This window comes from Bos mutus, chromosome 2 (assembly GCF_027580195.1).
Source record: "Bos mutus isolate GX-2022 chromosome 2, NWIPB_WYAK_1.1, whole genome shotgun sequence".
Taxonomy (NCBI): Eukaryota; Metazoa; Chordata; class Mammalia; order Artiodactyla; family Bovidae; genus Bos; species Bos mutus.
Genome location: NC_091618.1, coordinates 82,643,958 through 82,662,218, shown reverse-complemented (window position 1 = coordinate 82,662,218; position 18,261 = coordinate 82,643,958). Strand labels below are relative to the sequence as shown.

At 37.6% G+C, this 18,261-nt stretch overlaps 1 protein-coding gene across 1 annotated transcript in view; it reads right to left on the bottom strand.

Moving 5' to 3' along the window:
* ARHGAP15 (Rho GTPase activating protein 15) overlaps window positions 1–18,261 on the bottom strand; it is a 698,771-nt gene that overhangs the window by 212,886 nt on the left and 467,624 nt on the right. The window contains exon 11 of the mRNA XM_070389876.1: window positions 185–262. Coding sequence (XP_070245977.1) covers window positions 185–262 — 78 coding nt within the window. The remainder of the gene's footprint in view (window positions 1–184; window positions 263–18,261) is intronic.

The following is an 18,261-nucleotide window of genomic DNA, read 5'->3' as shown; positions in this document are numbered from 1 at the left end:
ATTCTCGTCTTCATTTTAAGTTCATATTTTACTTGTTATTTATTTCACACAATGTATCAGCTAGGCCTTTTTATTGTACTCATCTTCAAATAAACTATATTCATAATACACACAGCAGAGAGTGTGAAATATTGTTAGAGACAAAACTACTTGAAAGAAGGTCTGAAGTAAAGAAATCACTTACCTTGGTTGACGATAAATCTTAACTTCTGTATTGTTGCCAGATTGCCACTAACACGATATATTCCATCAACATCTAGACCTGAAAACAAAAGGGCATGTTTTATATTCACTCTTATAAGAATGAGATGATAAAAGGAAGATAATAATTATACTATCTCTTCCTCACAGAGAAAACAAATTTCTTTTTCCTAAAGCAAGTAGTCTTCAATATTTTAATCCAAATAAACTAATCGTTAAGTTCAGTAACAGCTAACCATCGACAAACTTGATTGCAGTTGAACCATAAAAGAGCAGTAGGTAGCATGGAATTTCACAGTATAGTTATGATTCATTCCCAAAGACAGAAATCAACCTGAGGGTGCAGTAGGCAGAAGAACCTTCATGTATATGTGTATTATTGACCCTTGTTGGAAAGATAAAGTAACCCAAAGTGTTTGTGAAGTTTCCCTTCCTTAAAAATTCTTCCTTCCTTCTCTGCCCTTTACTGCTTTCTCACTTTTCTTTCTCTTTTTCTTCCCTTTCTCCTATTCATATTCTATTCTTATTCTGTTCTATTCTATTCTATTCATTTTATTCTATTCCTAGGGATTCCAATTCATTTCCATTTGGTTTCATTTTCTTTTTCATGCAGTCCCTATGGCATAACGTGTATTGGTCTGATTATTTGAAACTACAGAATGAAAATTCTACTCTCGATGTATAACTACTTTGATAGTCTCTAGTGTATTGTAGGTAATAGGATACTCCATTACAGAGGGGAAAAATAAAAATAAATCCTTGACAAGATAGTGACAACAGTTTCAGATTATTTTAAAACTAGTCATCTATAATTCAGAATAACTTATCCTGGCAGTGGGTTTGGATAATAAACCACTTGTTTTCCACATACTTATTTATATCTATATCATCTGGTTATTTCCATGAGTCAGTTATGAAAAAGAAGAAAATGGAGAAACAGGAAAATGAAAAGAGAAACACTTATTCAGACACTATTATTGTCAATAAGAAATGTTGATAACATAATTTTAATGTCAGGATTGAATATTCCTTGATGTGCCCAGGCCCTCAAAGAGACTTAGATGAGATTCAGATCAGATCAGATAAGTTGCTCAGTCGTGTCCGACTCTTTGCAACCTCATGAATCGCAGCACGCCAGGCCTCCCTGTCCATCACCAACTCCCAGAGTTCACTGAGACTCATGTCCATTGAGTCAGTGATGCTATCCAGCCATCTCATCCTCTGTCGTCCCCTTCTCCTCCTGCCCCCAATCCCTCCCAGCATCAGAGTCTTTTCCAATGAGTCAACACTTTGCATGAGGTGGCCAAAGTACTGGAGTTTCAGCTTTAGCATTATTCCTTCCAAAGAAATCCCAGGGCTGATCTCCTTCAGGATGGACTGGTTGGATCTCCTTGCAGTCCAAGGGACTCTCAAGAGTCTTCTCCAACACCACAGTTCAAAAGCATCAATTCTTCGGCTCTCAGCTTTCTTTATAGTCCAACTCTCACATCCATACATGACCACAGGAAAAACCATAGCCTTGACTAGACAAACCTGTGTTGGCAAAGTAATGTCTATGCTTTTGAATATGCTATCTAGGTTGGTCATAACTTTCCTTCCAAGGAGTAAGCATCTTTTAATTTCATGGCTGCAGTCACCATCTGCAGTGATTTTGGAGCCCCCCAAAATGAAGTCTGACACTGTTTCCACTGTTTCCCCATCTATTTGCCATGAAGTGATGGGACCGGATGCCATGATCTTCGTTTTCTGAATGCTGAGCTTTAAGCCAACTTTTTCACTCTCCACTTTCACTTTCATCAAGAGGCTTTTGAGTTCCTCTTCACTTTCTGCCATAAGGGTGGTGTCATCTGCATATCTGAGGTTATTGATATTTCTCCCAGCAATCTTGATTCCAGCTTGTGTTTCTTCCAGTCCAGCGTTTCTCATGATGTACTCTGCATATAAGTTAAATAAACAGGGTGACAATATACAGCCTTGATGTACTCCTTTTCCTATTTGGAACCAGTCTGTTGTTCCATGTCCAGTTCTAATTGTTGCTTCCTGACCTGCATACAAATTTCTCAAGAGGCAGATCAGGTGGTCTGGTATTCCCATCTCTTTCAGAATTTTCCACAGTAACATAGAGGTCAGCACCTCTGCAGTTTCTCTAAGGAGGTGATACAGCACCACTGTTAAACATTGTCATTCACGATAGTTGGTATTACACAAACTGATAAAAATTACTGTCATGGTATAACAGAATAAAGTCTTTTTGAAGTCTTTACTGACATGAAATGAATTCCTTCATTGTTTTACAATCTCTATTTTTATGTACTTTATAGTAGAACATTTCTGCTGCTGTGCAAAATATATCATCAGTAACTTAGGACAGACTGACATAATGTGTAATACTAGTACTAATGGCATAAATCAAAGCCATTATTCATTCAGTTTTAAGACATTATTTTTAGAGCAACTTTAATTTTACATCAAAATTGAAGTAAAGGTACAGCGATTTCCTACTTAACCCTGGCCCCTACATCTCCTACCAGAGTGATACATTTCTTAAAACTGAGGAAACACCACCAATACATCTAAAGTCCATAGCTTACATTACGGTTCAGCCCTGGTGTTGTACAGTCTATTGATTTGGACAAATGTATAATGACATGTGCATGCGTGCTAAGTTACTTTAGCTGTTTCTGACTATGTGCAACCCTTTGGACTGTAACTGCCAGGCTCCTCTGTTCATGGGATTCTCCAGAGAGCAATACTGGAGTGAGTTGCCATGCCCTCTTCCAGGGGATCTTTGAACCCAGGGATCAAACCCGAGTCTTTTATGTCTCCTGCATTGGCAAGTGGGTTCTTTACCATTAGCACCACCTAGGAAGCTCCCATAATGACAATGGATAATGACATGTATCCATCATTAAAGCATCATACAGAGTATTTTCACTGCCTGAAAAATCCTCTGTGCCCCACCTACTAGTCCACACTATGGTTTTATTCTTCCATGTAATAACTTCTATACAATTTCAATAAAACTGAATGGCTATTAACAAATATATTAATTGGTGTGAGTTTTGTAGTTCTGACTTCCCTGGTGGCTCAGATGGTAAAGCGTCTACCTACAATGGAGGAGACCAGGGTTCAATCCCTGGGTCAGGAAGATCCCCTGGAGAAGGAAATGGCACCCCACTCCAGTATTCTTGCCTGGAAAATCCCATGGATAGAAGAGCCTGGTAGGCTACAGTCCATGGGGTCACAAAGAGTCAGACATGACTGAGCAACTTTCTTTCTTTGTAGTTCTAGAATAGTCTAACAATAAATTAGCAAGCCTCTGTCCCTTCCTGAGAACTATGGATTTATGAGGAATTTAGATGAGGTGGAACACCTATTAGTATGTGGTGAAAATGTCTAAGACACATACATTAATAAAAATCAAATGTGTCCTTGTTTTCCTGATGTATAAAATAGCTCCATTAATCAAAGTGCACTCCAGTTTGTTTTTAAGCACAATGTGCACTTACAACTTAAATGTGATAGTCAATTAGAACTTTTCCAACGTTTGATTTTCAGTTTTTGCACTGGACTATGTTGGTCTTCAGTTTACGTACGTGTGCTCGGAACTTTGTAATTTTATACCATTTTCTTCTTTGCTTTGTCATGTAGATAATCTTTCTGACTTAACTTTAACTTCTGTGTTTTTAAAAAATGTTATAGCTTTTTAAAATATTAAAACTTATGCATTCAAGTATGTGTCTCCCTTTCAAATTTTTCCCTATTGGGGGTATCCGTAATATTTCTGAACAAGTAGCCATTACAAAAAATATTTTGAAGCTATTCTCCAAAATGACCTTCAGTGGCTCCATATTGTCTACAGAGAAATGTTTATTAATGGCAACTTTGGGGCCTTTGATGATAGTTTTTTGGTCTGGAAATAGTCAAAGGTCATTCAGAACCATGAATGTTGAATGAGGTCCTCTGCTTGTCATCACAAAATTTCCCTAAATGAAAATTATCTTGATTTTTTCCTGTGAATTATCAGTTGCTCTAAAGGAAGTTGAGAAAAAAATTAGTTTGAAAAATAGAAATATTGAAGGAATGTGTAGATCTACATTTCCCAAATGAGAAATCTTAATATACATTTTTTAAGAAATCAAACTAGCCCTATTTAAAATAATGATTAAAAATGAAATGTCAATTAACAACAACTACAATAAAGTGAAAAAAAAGTTTTAATTAGTTGGACCTTTATCCAGGGTCAATAGTAAATACAATCATTTGAATTCTAACAATTTTTTTTGCAAATAAAGACCTTAATTAAGCCTCATTTTAATAAATATGTCTCTATAGGTATAAAATCAAGTACACTTTTTTTGAAGCTAGAAATTTTTCTTTTCTAATATTATTTTAAATGTTATTGAAATGCATCTGTTGTCTAGAGTTTTAAACTGAATTTCAATTAATGAAATTCCCTACTACCTAAAAACTTTTTCTCTGATAGAAATTTGATGTTACTACATAGGAAGTATCCCTTTGATCTTTCATAAATTTCAGTAGAAGTTATATATTTTTTTAACTTCAGTAATCAAAAACATTTGAAAGAGGAGTATGGGTTGAATATATTACATATGAGCAATTGGAAGGCACTATACTGTTCAAACAAAGCAGCCTCATTCTAAATTAATAAGCCAATTTTCTTCTGGAATAAAAGAAGGGAGTGCTGGGAATGGAGACAGGGAGGATAATTCAGACTAGTGCGACCACTGTGGTTGCAGACCTAAGTCACAGCAGAGAAACCGCTCTGTGGCTCACGATAGAAACCAGAAAGTATAAAGGAGTAAAGCAAAACACATTAGATGCAATTTGAATCTAACTTGACAGAACTTCCAAGCCCTTTAGATTCAGATATATCAACACCATATATCTTATGAAGGATAACAATCTCTGACATTTGTGGCTCCTGCTTTGAATGGCTCATGCTCCCCTGCTATCATACTTTTTAAATTACATAAATAGAGTGAAAATGACAAAGCAGATATTAAAAAGGAGGGTATTACATTTTGCAAAATAATCTGGAACACATCAGTGAGTTTTAGCAGTTATAAATTACATAGGTACAGTCTTGTAATTGATTAGCTCTTCCCTGAACAGCTCATGGAATGGCAAACCCCAAGTCCTGTGAATTGAACCCAAATTACAAAGTTTCATGTGCCATCCTCTTCTTGCTCCAAGAACTTTGAAAGTCATGCCAAACCAAACCAATGTAAATTGGTGGATTTGGACATCCTTTTCATGACCACATTATCCTTGCTGGACTGGAAGCTACTTATTTTGGAAATATAATTAGACCTCTTATGATTTTTAAATGAGCAATATCTTCAAGGTACACATGTTGGGCCTTGGTGAAGTTTGGAGAAAAATCACTTTACGAGGTACTTCTTTCAAGAAAATACCCTGACTGAAAATGCTGACAGGAATTTTGCCTGTTATGCTAAAAATACTTTGGGAACACAATGAAACTAAAACATTGTATGCTTATTTTTATCAGACCAGCATTAATGTAATGTTGATGAAAAATTCTCTTAAAAAATCCACATTCACTGAAATGTCTTTTATTTGTTCCTCATCAGCTGACACTCTTAAGTTCCAAAATAGTGTTTACTGTTGACAGAAATCACTGGGTATTGCTGCAGGGGATTTTCAAAAGTCCTCCCCCTCCTCCACTTTTTTTTTTTTTTTTGAAGAAGCTTAGACTAGGATAGACACACAATTAGGAGTTATTAGACCAAATGGTGGTCTAAACCCAGTGGAAAGAATGCAGCTGTCATGAGTAATTCCCACCATAAATCTCAGACACTTTCCAAAAGGAAATCTAAGAGACCAACACTGTTTCCAGAGTTGACTGACTTATCTGCCAAAATATGGGTAGTTTTTAACAATGCAGATGAGCCTGTTAAAAATAGCTGCAAACTGTGGATTAGGTAGCATTCTTGGTAGCTCAAACGATGGACAAATCACGAAGATGTAGAGTTTGAGCCTGGTTGAGAGGTAGGCTCAAAAAGCCTGCTTGTTTTTCTGGAATATAACAAAATGCATCTGAACCTCTGAAGTCTGAAATATGGGCTGGGAATTCTGCACAGTCTCTCTCCTGAGATTTATGGCACTTCCTAATTCCTAGGAGGCCAGAGCTACCGCAAAAAGAGTCATTCTCGCAATACTTTGGTCTTCTGGCTTCTCCCTCTGGCAAGAACAACTGAGCAGAGGAACACCCAGACTGCCCCCAAAGAGTGCTGCCCATTTCTTTTTCTATTCTTCTAAAGGTCCTGCTTGGTTTCAGAGATGTATTGGAGGAGAGGTTTTGTACCATTTTGAATGGCACATATTTCCTCCTCTAAATTGAAGTGTTTCCAACTTTATATTGCTAACTGATCTGATCACACACTTTAAATTCAGTGGCTGAGTACAGGATATAATTGGAAACTCTTTCTAAATTTAATTTCTACTCTGTCTCAATGGCTTGTATTTATCCTGTATCTTTTGCTGGCTTTATTTATTACTAATTTATTGTGAGATACACATCCTTCAAGAATGACTACCTTAAAAATAGTTGACACAATTCTGATTGTCAAACAAGAATGATTTTATCTTATATGAAAAACTTTGACTTTATAATAATCATTAAATTTTTTTTTTTTTTTTTACTATAGAGGCAATATACTTGCTTGGTAAAAATGAAAACTAACCCACACAAGATTAATACAATGAAACCTAAGTAAATACCTCATCCTGCTGTCCAAAGACAGTCACTGTTAACAATTCTGTTTTAGTTCTTTTGTTGTTACTTATTTTATGTTAATGCATCACATTTCTGTTTATTAATTTATTAATTTTGAATGGTATTTATTCACTCCTTATCAGAAAAGATAAAGAGTCTATAGCTTCTACCACTTATCTATGTACCCTCTCTTTGTTATTATTAACTACCTTTGTCTATTTCTATATCTTAATATACCAAATTAGCTCTGTGTGTAAGAAAATAAGGAACTTATTGCATTTTACTTTTCCTTACCCTTCTCTTCTCTCTCATAACTTCCAACTTTATTCTTTGTTATTATTGCTTACGCTCTTGAAGTTTACAACATTTTGTTTTATTCTCTATAAATATTTTGTGGCTTATCTGTGGGTTAATATTAGTCACTATTTATAAGAAAGTGACTGTGATTGGGTCCCACATTAACCTTTTTTCACAAAGGAGATCTCATCAGAGTCTCGTGTGTTTCTTCCATTGTAGGCCTCTTTATTTCTTCAATTAAGCACTGTCCAATAGAACTGTTTATGATTATGGAAATATTCTCTATATTCACTATTTAGACCAGCAGTCACTGGCCACATAAGGCTGTCTGCTGAATACTTGAAATGTGGTTAATGCAACTGAATAACTGAATTTCTATTTACCTTATTTTAAATAACAGCCACATGTGGTCTATGACCACCATACTGGATGGTACAGCTCTGTGTCAGAGTCAACTACTACTCTTCTCTTGTATTCTACTATTATTTCTTCTTGGATTTCTTTTTTAAGAGTTATGATTTTTTTTTTTTTTTTGCAGACGTGTGTGGTTGGTAAATTTTCTTATTTATTCTATCTCAGTGACTGTTTTTGATAAAAACAATGTCATACTGTATTGTACAGGTAATTATATTCAGTATATAGTGACAAATAATAATGGAAAAATATGAAAATAATATGTATATATTCATTATATATATATATATGTATATAGAAATGTATGTGTGCATGTATACTAAGTTGCTCAGTTGTGTCTGACTCTTTGTGACCCTATGGACTGTAGTCCACCAGGCTCCTCTGTCCAAAAGCTTTTCCAGGCAAGAATACTGGAGTGGGTTGCCTTGTCCTCCTCCATGGGATCTTTCTGACCCAGGAATGGAACCCACATCTCTATGTCTCCTGCATTAGCATGTGGATTCTTTACCACTAGTATCACAGGGTTCTTTACCAGCGGTGCCACTGAGTCACTTTGCTATACAGAAGAAGGTAACACAACATTACAAATCAACTATTTTTTAAAAGACTGTTTTAAAAAGACTGCTTCCTATTTAATTGTTAATTTAAGTATTTATAATTTAAAAATTTTTCTAACTTTGAAAGGCAATGTTCCATATCTTCTCGCATCTCTGCTGTTATGTTTGATATCAAGTTGATTCTTGATGCTTTGCAGGTAAATTTCTTTTACCTTCAGGTTTAAAAAAAGCTTTTCTCTTTAACTTGTAGAAGTAAAATTTCACTCAGATGTGTCTACATCTAGTCCTTCAATCAGAAAACATTTTCTTATATTATTTGCATTATATATCCTTCTTCCTACTATTTCTTTTCACTCTATCTAGAACTTCTTTAAGATGGATGTTCAAATATCAGAATACTCCTTTGACAAAAGAGCAAATTAACTAGAATAAATGACGGTCATGGGTACTTCTGCATTTGTACACTATTATTATTATTATGTCCCGCAACAGGCTCCAATCTTAAATTGTCAGGCTGAGTGAGGATGAACCAGTGTTGAGTAGATAAGATAGTAGACTGGGCTTCCATGGTAGCGCAGCTGGTAAAGAATCTGCCTGCAGTACAGGAGACCCCAGTTCTATCCCTGGGTTGTGAAGATCCCCTGGAGATGGGATAGACCACCCATTCCAGTATTCTTGGGCTTCCCTCGTGGCTAAGATGGTAAAGAATCTGCCTGCAATGCTGGAGACCTGGGTTTGATCCCTGGGTTGTGAAGATCCTCTGGAGGAGGGCATCTCCAGTATCCTTACCTGGAGAATCCCCATGGACAGAGCAGCCTGGCGGGCTACAGTCCCTGGTGTCACAGAGAGTCAGGCACAACTGAGTGACCAAGCACAGCACAACACAGATAGCAGGCTAGAGGTCTTCAGCTACCAAGTAAGGAGGACTTATATGGGGATATGGAGCACTTGTACTATTTTGCTTCTGAGCAAAGTTCTCCAACTCTGTGTCTGCTGTAGAAGACCTGAGACATTTCATTTTCCACTGCCTTCCTTCTCAGATGCCAGCATCCTCTCATTTGTCCTTGTAGAACCTATTCTCAGTTGAGCCTGTTCTCTTCCTTGATGCAAGGCAAATGGAGAGGGACTCAGCTTTTGACATGTTAGATACAATATTTTGTGCATTACTTTACTTACTGCCCTCTTGCCCGTTGTTGCTTTTTTTTTTTTTTTTTGTCAACTCTAAGGTTGGATATTTTCTAGGACATCCCAAGCAAGAACTGTACCTAATAATAGTGTCTGGGAATGATGCTTCTTTCTCTCTAATATGTTCACTTGTTTGATCCCATCTGCTTTCAGTCTTCCTGGAACTTTTATTTCTTGCTTGCTGATGGCACTTTTTCTCTTTTCAGCACCACTTGTTTTTTGTTTTTCTTTCCCAACATATATTTTCTCTTATTTCACTGGGATGATCTTTGAGGAAGGAGAATTCAAACATGACTTCTTGGCCTGGAAATTTGAATGGGGCCCTAGTAATTTTTCATAGAGAGATTTTTTAATGCTGAAAACAAAAGTTTCACTAGATTGCAAAGATACTGCCATATAACAATTTTCTTTTCAATAGTAATCTAAATGACAGATGTGTGAAAAATTAGAATATTTAAAACACTTATTATGTGTCTCTATATCTAATGCTGGCAGAATATGTTAATATCGGGTCCAGGATCAGATTATCCTTCATCTTTTTCTCACTCCTGTATTTTTCTTTGTCATTAGAAGTTTCTACTGTCATTTATGGTTTTGACAATGTTCCTTTTATTACTGAGATTGCTTTATTTGGTGTATTTTTCTCTTTTATTTGTTTCATGAGTCCTTTTTGTTTGGTAAATAACCGTTTTTTAAGATTCCATATTAAAACTCAACATTCAGAAAACTAAGATCATGGCATCTGGTTCCATCACTTCATGGCCAACAGATGGGGAAACAATGGAAACAGTGAGAGATTTTATTTTGGGGGGCTCCAAAGTCACTGCAGATGGTGACTGCCACCATGAAATTAAAAGATGCTTGCTCCTTGGAAGAAAAGGTATGACCAATCTAGACAGCATATGAAAAAGCAGAGACATTACTTTGCCAACAAAGGTCCATCTATTAAAAACTGTTTTTTCTAGTAATCATAAATGGATGTGAGAGTTGGACTATAAAGAAAGCTGAGTGCTGAAGAACTGATGCTTTTGAACTGTGGTGTTGGAGAAGACTCTTGAGAGTCCCTTGGACTGCAAGGAGATCCAACCAGTCCATCCTAAAGGAAATCAGTCCTGAATGTTCATTGGAAGGACTGATGCTGAAACTCCAATACTTTGGCCACCTCATGTGAAGAACTGACTCATTTGAAAAGACCCTGATGCTGGGAAAGATTGAAGGCGGGAGGACAAGGAGACGACAGAGGATGAGATGGTTGGATGGCATCACCGACTCAATGGACATGAGTCTGAGTGAACTCTGGGAGTTGGTGATGGACAGGGAGGCCTGGTGTGCTGCAGTCCATGGGGTCACAAATAGTCAGACTAGACTGAGTGACTGAACTGAAGTGAAGATTCCACATATAAGTGATATCATATGACATTTGTCTTTCTCTGTCTGACTTACTTCACTCAGTATGACAATCTCTAGGTCCATTCATGTTGCTACAAATGACATTATTTCATTCTTTTTTATGCTTGAACCCTTTTTCCTTTAAACTTTTATCTTATTTTGATTTTTTCCTACCTTCCTTGTATCTCTGTGATAAATTCTTGTTTCATAAAGACAATTGTTGCAATAAATGTTTGTTTTCCTTCTTTATATCATGACAAAATACTTATTATCAATTTTCCTTTACTTTTTTGTTTGCTTGATTTTGGTAGCAGTCCATTTTAGGTTACTTATTTATGAATGAAATAAGTTTTTCATCTAAGAGATATTTTATGGATTCATATGGAAAGAAGAATTTTGTCTTCTTAAGATATGAAAGAGACAGTATTTGTTGATAAATGAAAAAAAACATGTTAGACTGAAGAGAGGTCACCAAGAAAAGGGTGTTTTTTTCCCTTGAGAGGACTGCTTAGATACTGTGATGATAATAAATAAAACATTATTTTATATTGTTTTTGTAGCATATGTTGCTATTGTTGTTTAGTCGCTAAGTCATATCTGACTCTTTTGCAATGCCATAGACTGTAGCCTGCCAGTCTCCTCTGTCCATGGAATTTCTCAGGCAAGAATGCTGGAGTCGGTTGCCATTTCTTTCTCTAAGAGATCTTTTCCTACCAGGGATCAAACTTGCATCTCCTTATTTGCCAAGCTGGTTCTTTACCAGCAAAATTATTTTTCTATCATCATTTACCTATCATTTTTGTATCAATCTTCTATCTACCTATATTTTTTATCATGCCATATTTGCTATTCTGTGCAATCCTAATGTCTTACGTAGCCTGGGAGCTGGGAAGATGAACTTAAAATTGGAAGAGGAAAAGGATAAAATATCCCAAGTATTAAGGGTGTTACTGATCACATTTCTTACTCATTCCATATTGTACCACTTATGCCTTGAAAAGATCTTCAGTGTTAATACTTAGGGATTGTGTATGGAAGGAAGAGCTAGCTGTCTTACTTATTATTAAGTATTCTTGTAAAGAGCTACATTGCTGAAAAAAATTAGGAAAACCATTTATTTCCCATACAGTCAATTCTTTTAAGGTAGGATACTGAATACTTCAACATGTAGAGAAGAATCACACTGAATTCTTTAAATGTTACCAGAAACACAGGAACATCCGCATCACTGTGCACTGTCATTCCTCTCTACTGGAATTTCTCCCTTGTGTTTATACTTGTTGCCGTAGTATTTCACTAATTGTCTCATAATTGCAAATGCACATGTATGGGGTTCCCAGTTGGCAGTAATGGTACAGAATCTCCCTGCCAATGCAGGAGATGAAAGAGATGGGTTCAATCCCTGGGTCAGGAAGATCCCCTGGAGTAGGAAATTGCAACCCACTTCAGTATCCTTGCCTGGAAAACTCAATGGACAAAGGAGCCTGGCAGGCTACAGTCCATGGGGTCACAGTCAGACACAACTGAACGACTGAATACACACACAGAGAACATGCATACCATTATCAACTAGAAACAGTAGTATATGAAAAGTCCTGTGAAAACTCACATGAGTACCAAGGGCAAGGTCCTGGTTTCCATTTGCTCTGATACTTTTTATGCATTAGGCTTATTTTTGCATATCACCTCCATACATTTAATGCAACTCATAGTCCATTCAGACTTACTACTGGACCAGTTGCCTTTAAAATCATACCTTTTAACTTGTGTGTGTGTGCTTAGTTGCTCAGTTATGTCTGACTCTGTGACCCTGTGGACAGTAGCCTGCCAGGCTCCTCTGTCCCTGGGGATTCTCCAGGCAAGAATACTGGAGTGGGCTGCCATGCCCTCCTCCAGGGGATCTTCCCTATCCAGAGGTTGAATCCAGGTCTCCCACACTGCAGGTGGATTCTTTGCCATCTGAGCCATCGGGGAAGTCCACCTTTTAACTTATGAACTATTAAATATAAGTAAATAATGGAAAAGACAAGGGGAAAAAGTTCCAGTATGGTTAGTGTGACATAGATAAAAGCCATTTGTATGCCCTGTTTAATATCTGGGTAAAATGAAACGCCAGTCTAAGAATGCTATCCCAAATGTTGTCCCTCATTTTTACTCATTGAGTCTCATGTATCTTTTTAAAGTCAGCTGAGAATTTGAGTTCTATGAGTCTGAAGCATGGTATAAATAAATAACTTACAGAATTATACCAGTCTTATGACCTGAATAATATTGGAAATAAACTCAAAGTAAGAAGAACCTCATGGAGAAGGCAATGGCAACCAACTCCAGTACTCTTGCCTGGAAAATCCCATGGATAGAGGAGCCTGGTAGGCTGCATTCCATGGGGTTGTCAGAGTTGGGCACGACTGAGTGACTTCACTTTCACTTTTCACTTTCATGCATTGGAGAAGGAAATGGCAACCCACTCCAGTGTTCTTGCCTGGAGAATCCCAGGGACGGCAGAGCCTGGTGGACTACCATCTATGGGGTTACACAGAGTGGGACACGACTGAAGCGACTTAGCAGCAGCAGCAGCAAGAAGAACCTCAAGAAAGCTTGAGTATGCTTGTGAAATTTCACTAGGAATCCTAATCTCTGATTTGATAAGACTAAAGATAACCACCTGAAATGATTTTTAAATGTAGAAAACAAAGTACCTAGAAATAGTCTTTAATAAACTCTCTTAGATGCTTATTTTTAAAAAAATCTTAGTTTTGAAGACAAATATTGGCCAATGATTAACTGACAGCATTTGTCTTCAAGGAAAATCTCTTGTGTCTGGAAGATATAGAGATTGAAATTGGTATTTGGCTCATCTCATCATCTTCTGAGTTTCTTGTAGGTCTGAGTTCTATTGTTATGTTATGCTGTGATCGTGCTGATGTAAGTAAATCATTCCTTTGGTACTGTGACTGAGAGTGTTTCTTTAAAATAAATAAGTCTAACGTGGTCAGCCATCATCTGGTAGTTTGCATCCCTGGTGGCTCAGCTGGTAAAGAATCTGCCTGCAATGTGGGAGACTGGGGTTCGATCCCTGGATTGGGAGGATCCCATGGAGAAAGGAATGGCTAACCACTCCACTACTCTGGCCTGGAGAATTCCATGGACTGTACAGTCCATGGGATCACAAACAGTTGGACACGACTGAGCGACTTTCACTTCACTTCACTATGCCAACATAACCTGAGGTCCAGACAGGAGTACATGACCACAGCAGGCTTATGAATAGAAAACAAGCTGCCTGAAAATGCCATTTCTAAGGAAAGCTTGGGGGCTACAGAACAGTAATCTGTAAACTGTGCCCATGTATTCTTTCTTTTTAAAATTCTAGCAACAAACTTTCTTATAAGTTAAAGATATGCAATAAAAGGCTTACCAACACAAACAAGAAGAAAACACTGAAAAATGGCTCCTTCTCTGATGAAGTCATTATAGTTATATAAAGTCTAGCCTTTGATCCCATCATACTTGAAATGGATATTGATCTAAAATTTATATATTTGCCCTCATTTTTTTCAATCCCTCCACCTCTATTTTTTAAACATCTAAACAAAGTGACCTCATTGTTTTCCACTGGACTTTTTTTTTAAACATTGGCTGGGATGATTGAGATTCAGGAATGTGGGAAAATGGATTCCCAAACCACGTCCCTCCCCTTTCATTCTGAACTGTAATTTTTGGCTTGGCTTGAATCACAGTCATCACATTTCAGCCTGAATCTCTCTGTAAAGTGATCTTTCTTAAACATTTCTCTCACTCATCAAGGGATCAGAAACAAAGCCATTCTAGCCTTTCAGCAAAACACTTACAAGCAGCTTTTACAGAGAAGTTGCAAGAGCTCAATTTCCTCTAAAACGGGTTGAAAAGTGAACATTTTCAGTGCCTTGTTGTCCTTTTTGTGAATCTTGTCATCTGTATGACATGAGTTCCAGCAGCTATTTTAATCTGTTTTTGTTTGCAATCCATTTGGTGTCCACCCAAGGAAATGCAGGTGATTCTAATTAACTTACTGCTGAAGATGTAGGAAAAAATATCTCAATTGTATTGTAAAGAACTAGACACTTGAAACTTTTCTTCTATTATTTATAACATCTTATTAATGAAAATGATTATATGAATATATTTACCACCTAATTCACGGCTGTTCACGTTTCTAAATCAATGAGGCTTATGGCACAGGAAAAAGCCACACACATACACAAATACACAGACACAATACAGGCCCCAAGAATTCTTGCCAACTTTTATTTAACAAGAGTAGCAACTTAAAAATAACATTATTTTTACTTTGTGCAACATAGTTTAATATCTGAAATAACCCTGTTCCAATAAAAACCTATTGAAATACTCTTAGGCCTAACTCTGCCCTGAAGGTAAAAGTGATTAATTGAAAGATTTTGGCAGATCTCTGCTCACCACCAGGGCAGTTTAATTTAGAACACATTCAACCATTTCTCAGTGTCTCTATGTTGGTGCAGCATAACTTTTGATCTTCTTTGGGGAGGTGCCTCTAATTCAGACCCTTTGGCTAGCTACTTCCTGGCGGGTTTTGATGGTTTGGCTCAGCTTAGCATTCAGGTGAGAGACAGAGCCCATTCTGGCTGCTGCTCCTACAGCGGATTAGGGAAGCCAAATTCCAGACACAAAGGAACTATACTTACAAGACTGTTTAAGCATATCAGGACCCCAAGTCCTGTTTAGATCACAGACAAGATGGTTCTTTGCAACTTCTTGATGCTCTCCCAAACTTCAGAGAAATTCTGTGTCATTTGACTCTTTCCTGGTCAAAGAAGATGCGCCTGACCATGACAATGGATGAGGCTAAAAAACGGAACTTCCTTCTCTCAAGAAACATAAATAAGATTACTGTTCTCTTTTTGAGAATACAAGATAAATAGTGAGAATGGTATTGTTAATATTTCTGCTAAACAGAAACATGGGGCTACTGCATAATACTCCTGTTTGACAAAGGACCCATGCTAAACTGTGGCTAAATGGAAGGACAGAGAAATTCCAATATATTCTAGATAGAAAGTTAGAGTTAGTAAAATCTAACACTCTATGCAATTTAACAAGTATCAACTAAGTGCTCACTGTATAGCAAAAGTGTCCGAGGCACTAGAGACACAGCAAAGAACAAAGAGTACACATCTCAGATGCCATCGAGCCATAGCATCATCATCTTCTGAAGCAACAATGCATTAATGACATGCATTGATCATGCATTAGTGACGACACCTGCAAGCTCTGATATTTTTACACATAGGACACATCGAAGCAATATATACAAGGTGGTATATAAGCTCTGTAGTCAACTTTAGAAGAAAACACCACCACGATATATATTCAATTTCACATTATATCCTGAAACAGTTAAGTTTCATCAGTTCAGTTCAGTCACTCAGTCATGTCTGACTCTTTGTGACCCCATGAATCACAGCACGCCAGGCCTACCTGTCCATCACCAACCCCCAGAGTTCACTCAAACTCATGTCCATCAGTCAGTGATGCCATCTCATCCTCTGTTGTCCCCTTCTCCTCCTGCCCCCAATCCCTCCCAGCATCAGAGTCTTTTCCAATGAGTCAACTCTTTGCATGAGGTGGCCAAAGTATTGGAGTTTCAGCTTCAGCATCAGTCCTTCCAATGAACACCCAGGACTGATCTCCTTCAGGATGGACTGGTTGGATCTCCTTGCAGTCCAAGGGACTCTCAAGAGTCTTCTCCAACACCACAGTTCAAAAGCATCAATTCTTCGGTGCTCAGCTTTCTTCACAGTCCAACTCTCACATCCATACATGACTACTGGAAAAATCATAGCCTTGACTAGACGGACCTTTGTTGGACAAGTAATATCTCTGCTTTTGAATATACTGTCTAGGTTGGTCATAACTTTCCTTCCAAGGAGTAAGCGTCTTTTAATTTCATGGCTGCAGTCACCATCTGCAGTGATTTTTGAGCCCCCAAAAATGAAGTCTGACACTGTTTCCACTGTTTCCCCATCTATTTCCTATGAAGTGATGGGACTAAGCCATGATCTTAGTTTTCTCAATGTTGAGCTTTAAGCCAACCTTTTCACTCTCCTCTTTCACTTTTCAAGAGGCTTTTTAGTTCCTATTCACTTTCTGCCATGAGGGTGGTGTCATTGCATACCTGAGGTTATTGATATTTCTCCCAGAAATCTTGATTCCAGCTTGTGCTTCTCCCAGCCCAGTGTTTCTCATGATGTACTCTGCATATAAGTTAAATAAGCAGGGTGACAATATACAGCCTTGATGTACTCCTTTTCCTATTTGGAAACAGTCTGTTGTTCCATGTCCAGTTCTAACTGTTGCCTCCTGACCTGCATAGACGTTTCTCAAGAGGCAGATCTGGTGTTCCCATCTCTTGAAGAATTTTCCACAGTTTATTGTGATCCACACAGTCAAAGGCTTTGGCATAGTCAATAAAGCAGAAATAGATGTTTTTCTGGAACTCTCTTTCTTTTTCCATGATCCAGTGGATGTTGGCAATTTGATCTCTGGTTCCTCTGCCTTTTCTAAAACCAGCTTGAACATCTGGAAGTTCACGGTTCACTTATTGCTGAAGCCTGGCTCGGAGAATTTTAAGCATTACTTTACTAGCGTGTGAGATGAGTGCAATTGTGCGGTAGTTTGAGCATTCTTTGGCATTGCCTTTCTTTGGGATTGGAATGAAAACTGACCTTTTCCAGTCCTGTGGCCCCTGCTGAGTTTTCCCAATTTGCTGGCATATTGAGTGCAGCACTTTCACAGCATTATCTTTCAGGATTTGAAATAGCTCAAGTGGAATTCCATCACCTCCACTAGCTTTGTTCATAGTGAAGCTTTCTAACGCCCACTTGACTTCACATTCCAGGATATCTGGCTCTATGTGAGTGATCACACCATTGTGATTATCTGGTTTGTGAATATCTATTTTGTACAATTCTTCTGTGTATTCTTGCCACCTTTTCTTAATATCTTCTGCTTCTGTTAGGTCCATACCGTTTCTGTCCTTTATTGAGCCCATCTTTGGATGGAATGTTCCCTTGGTATCTCTAATTTTCTTGAAGAGATCTCTAGTCTTTCCTATTCTGTTGTTTTCCTCTATTTCTTTGCATTGATTGCTGAGGAAGGCTTTCTTATCTCTTCTTGCTATTCTTTGGAACTCTGTATTCAGATGCTTATATCTTTCCTTTTCTCCTTTGCTTTTGCTTCTCTTCTTTTCACAGGTATTTGTAAGGCCTCTTCAGACAGCCATTTTGCTTTTTTGCATTTCTTCTCCATGGGGATGGTCTTGATTCCTGTCTCCTGTACAATGTCACGAACCTCTGTCCATAGTTCATCAGGCACTCTATCTGTCAGACCTAGTCCCCTAAATCTATTTCTCACTTCCACTGTATAATCATAAGGGATTTG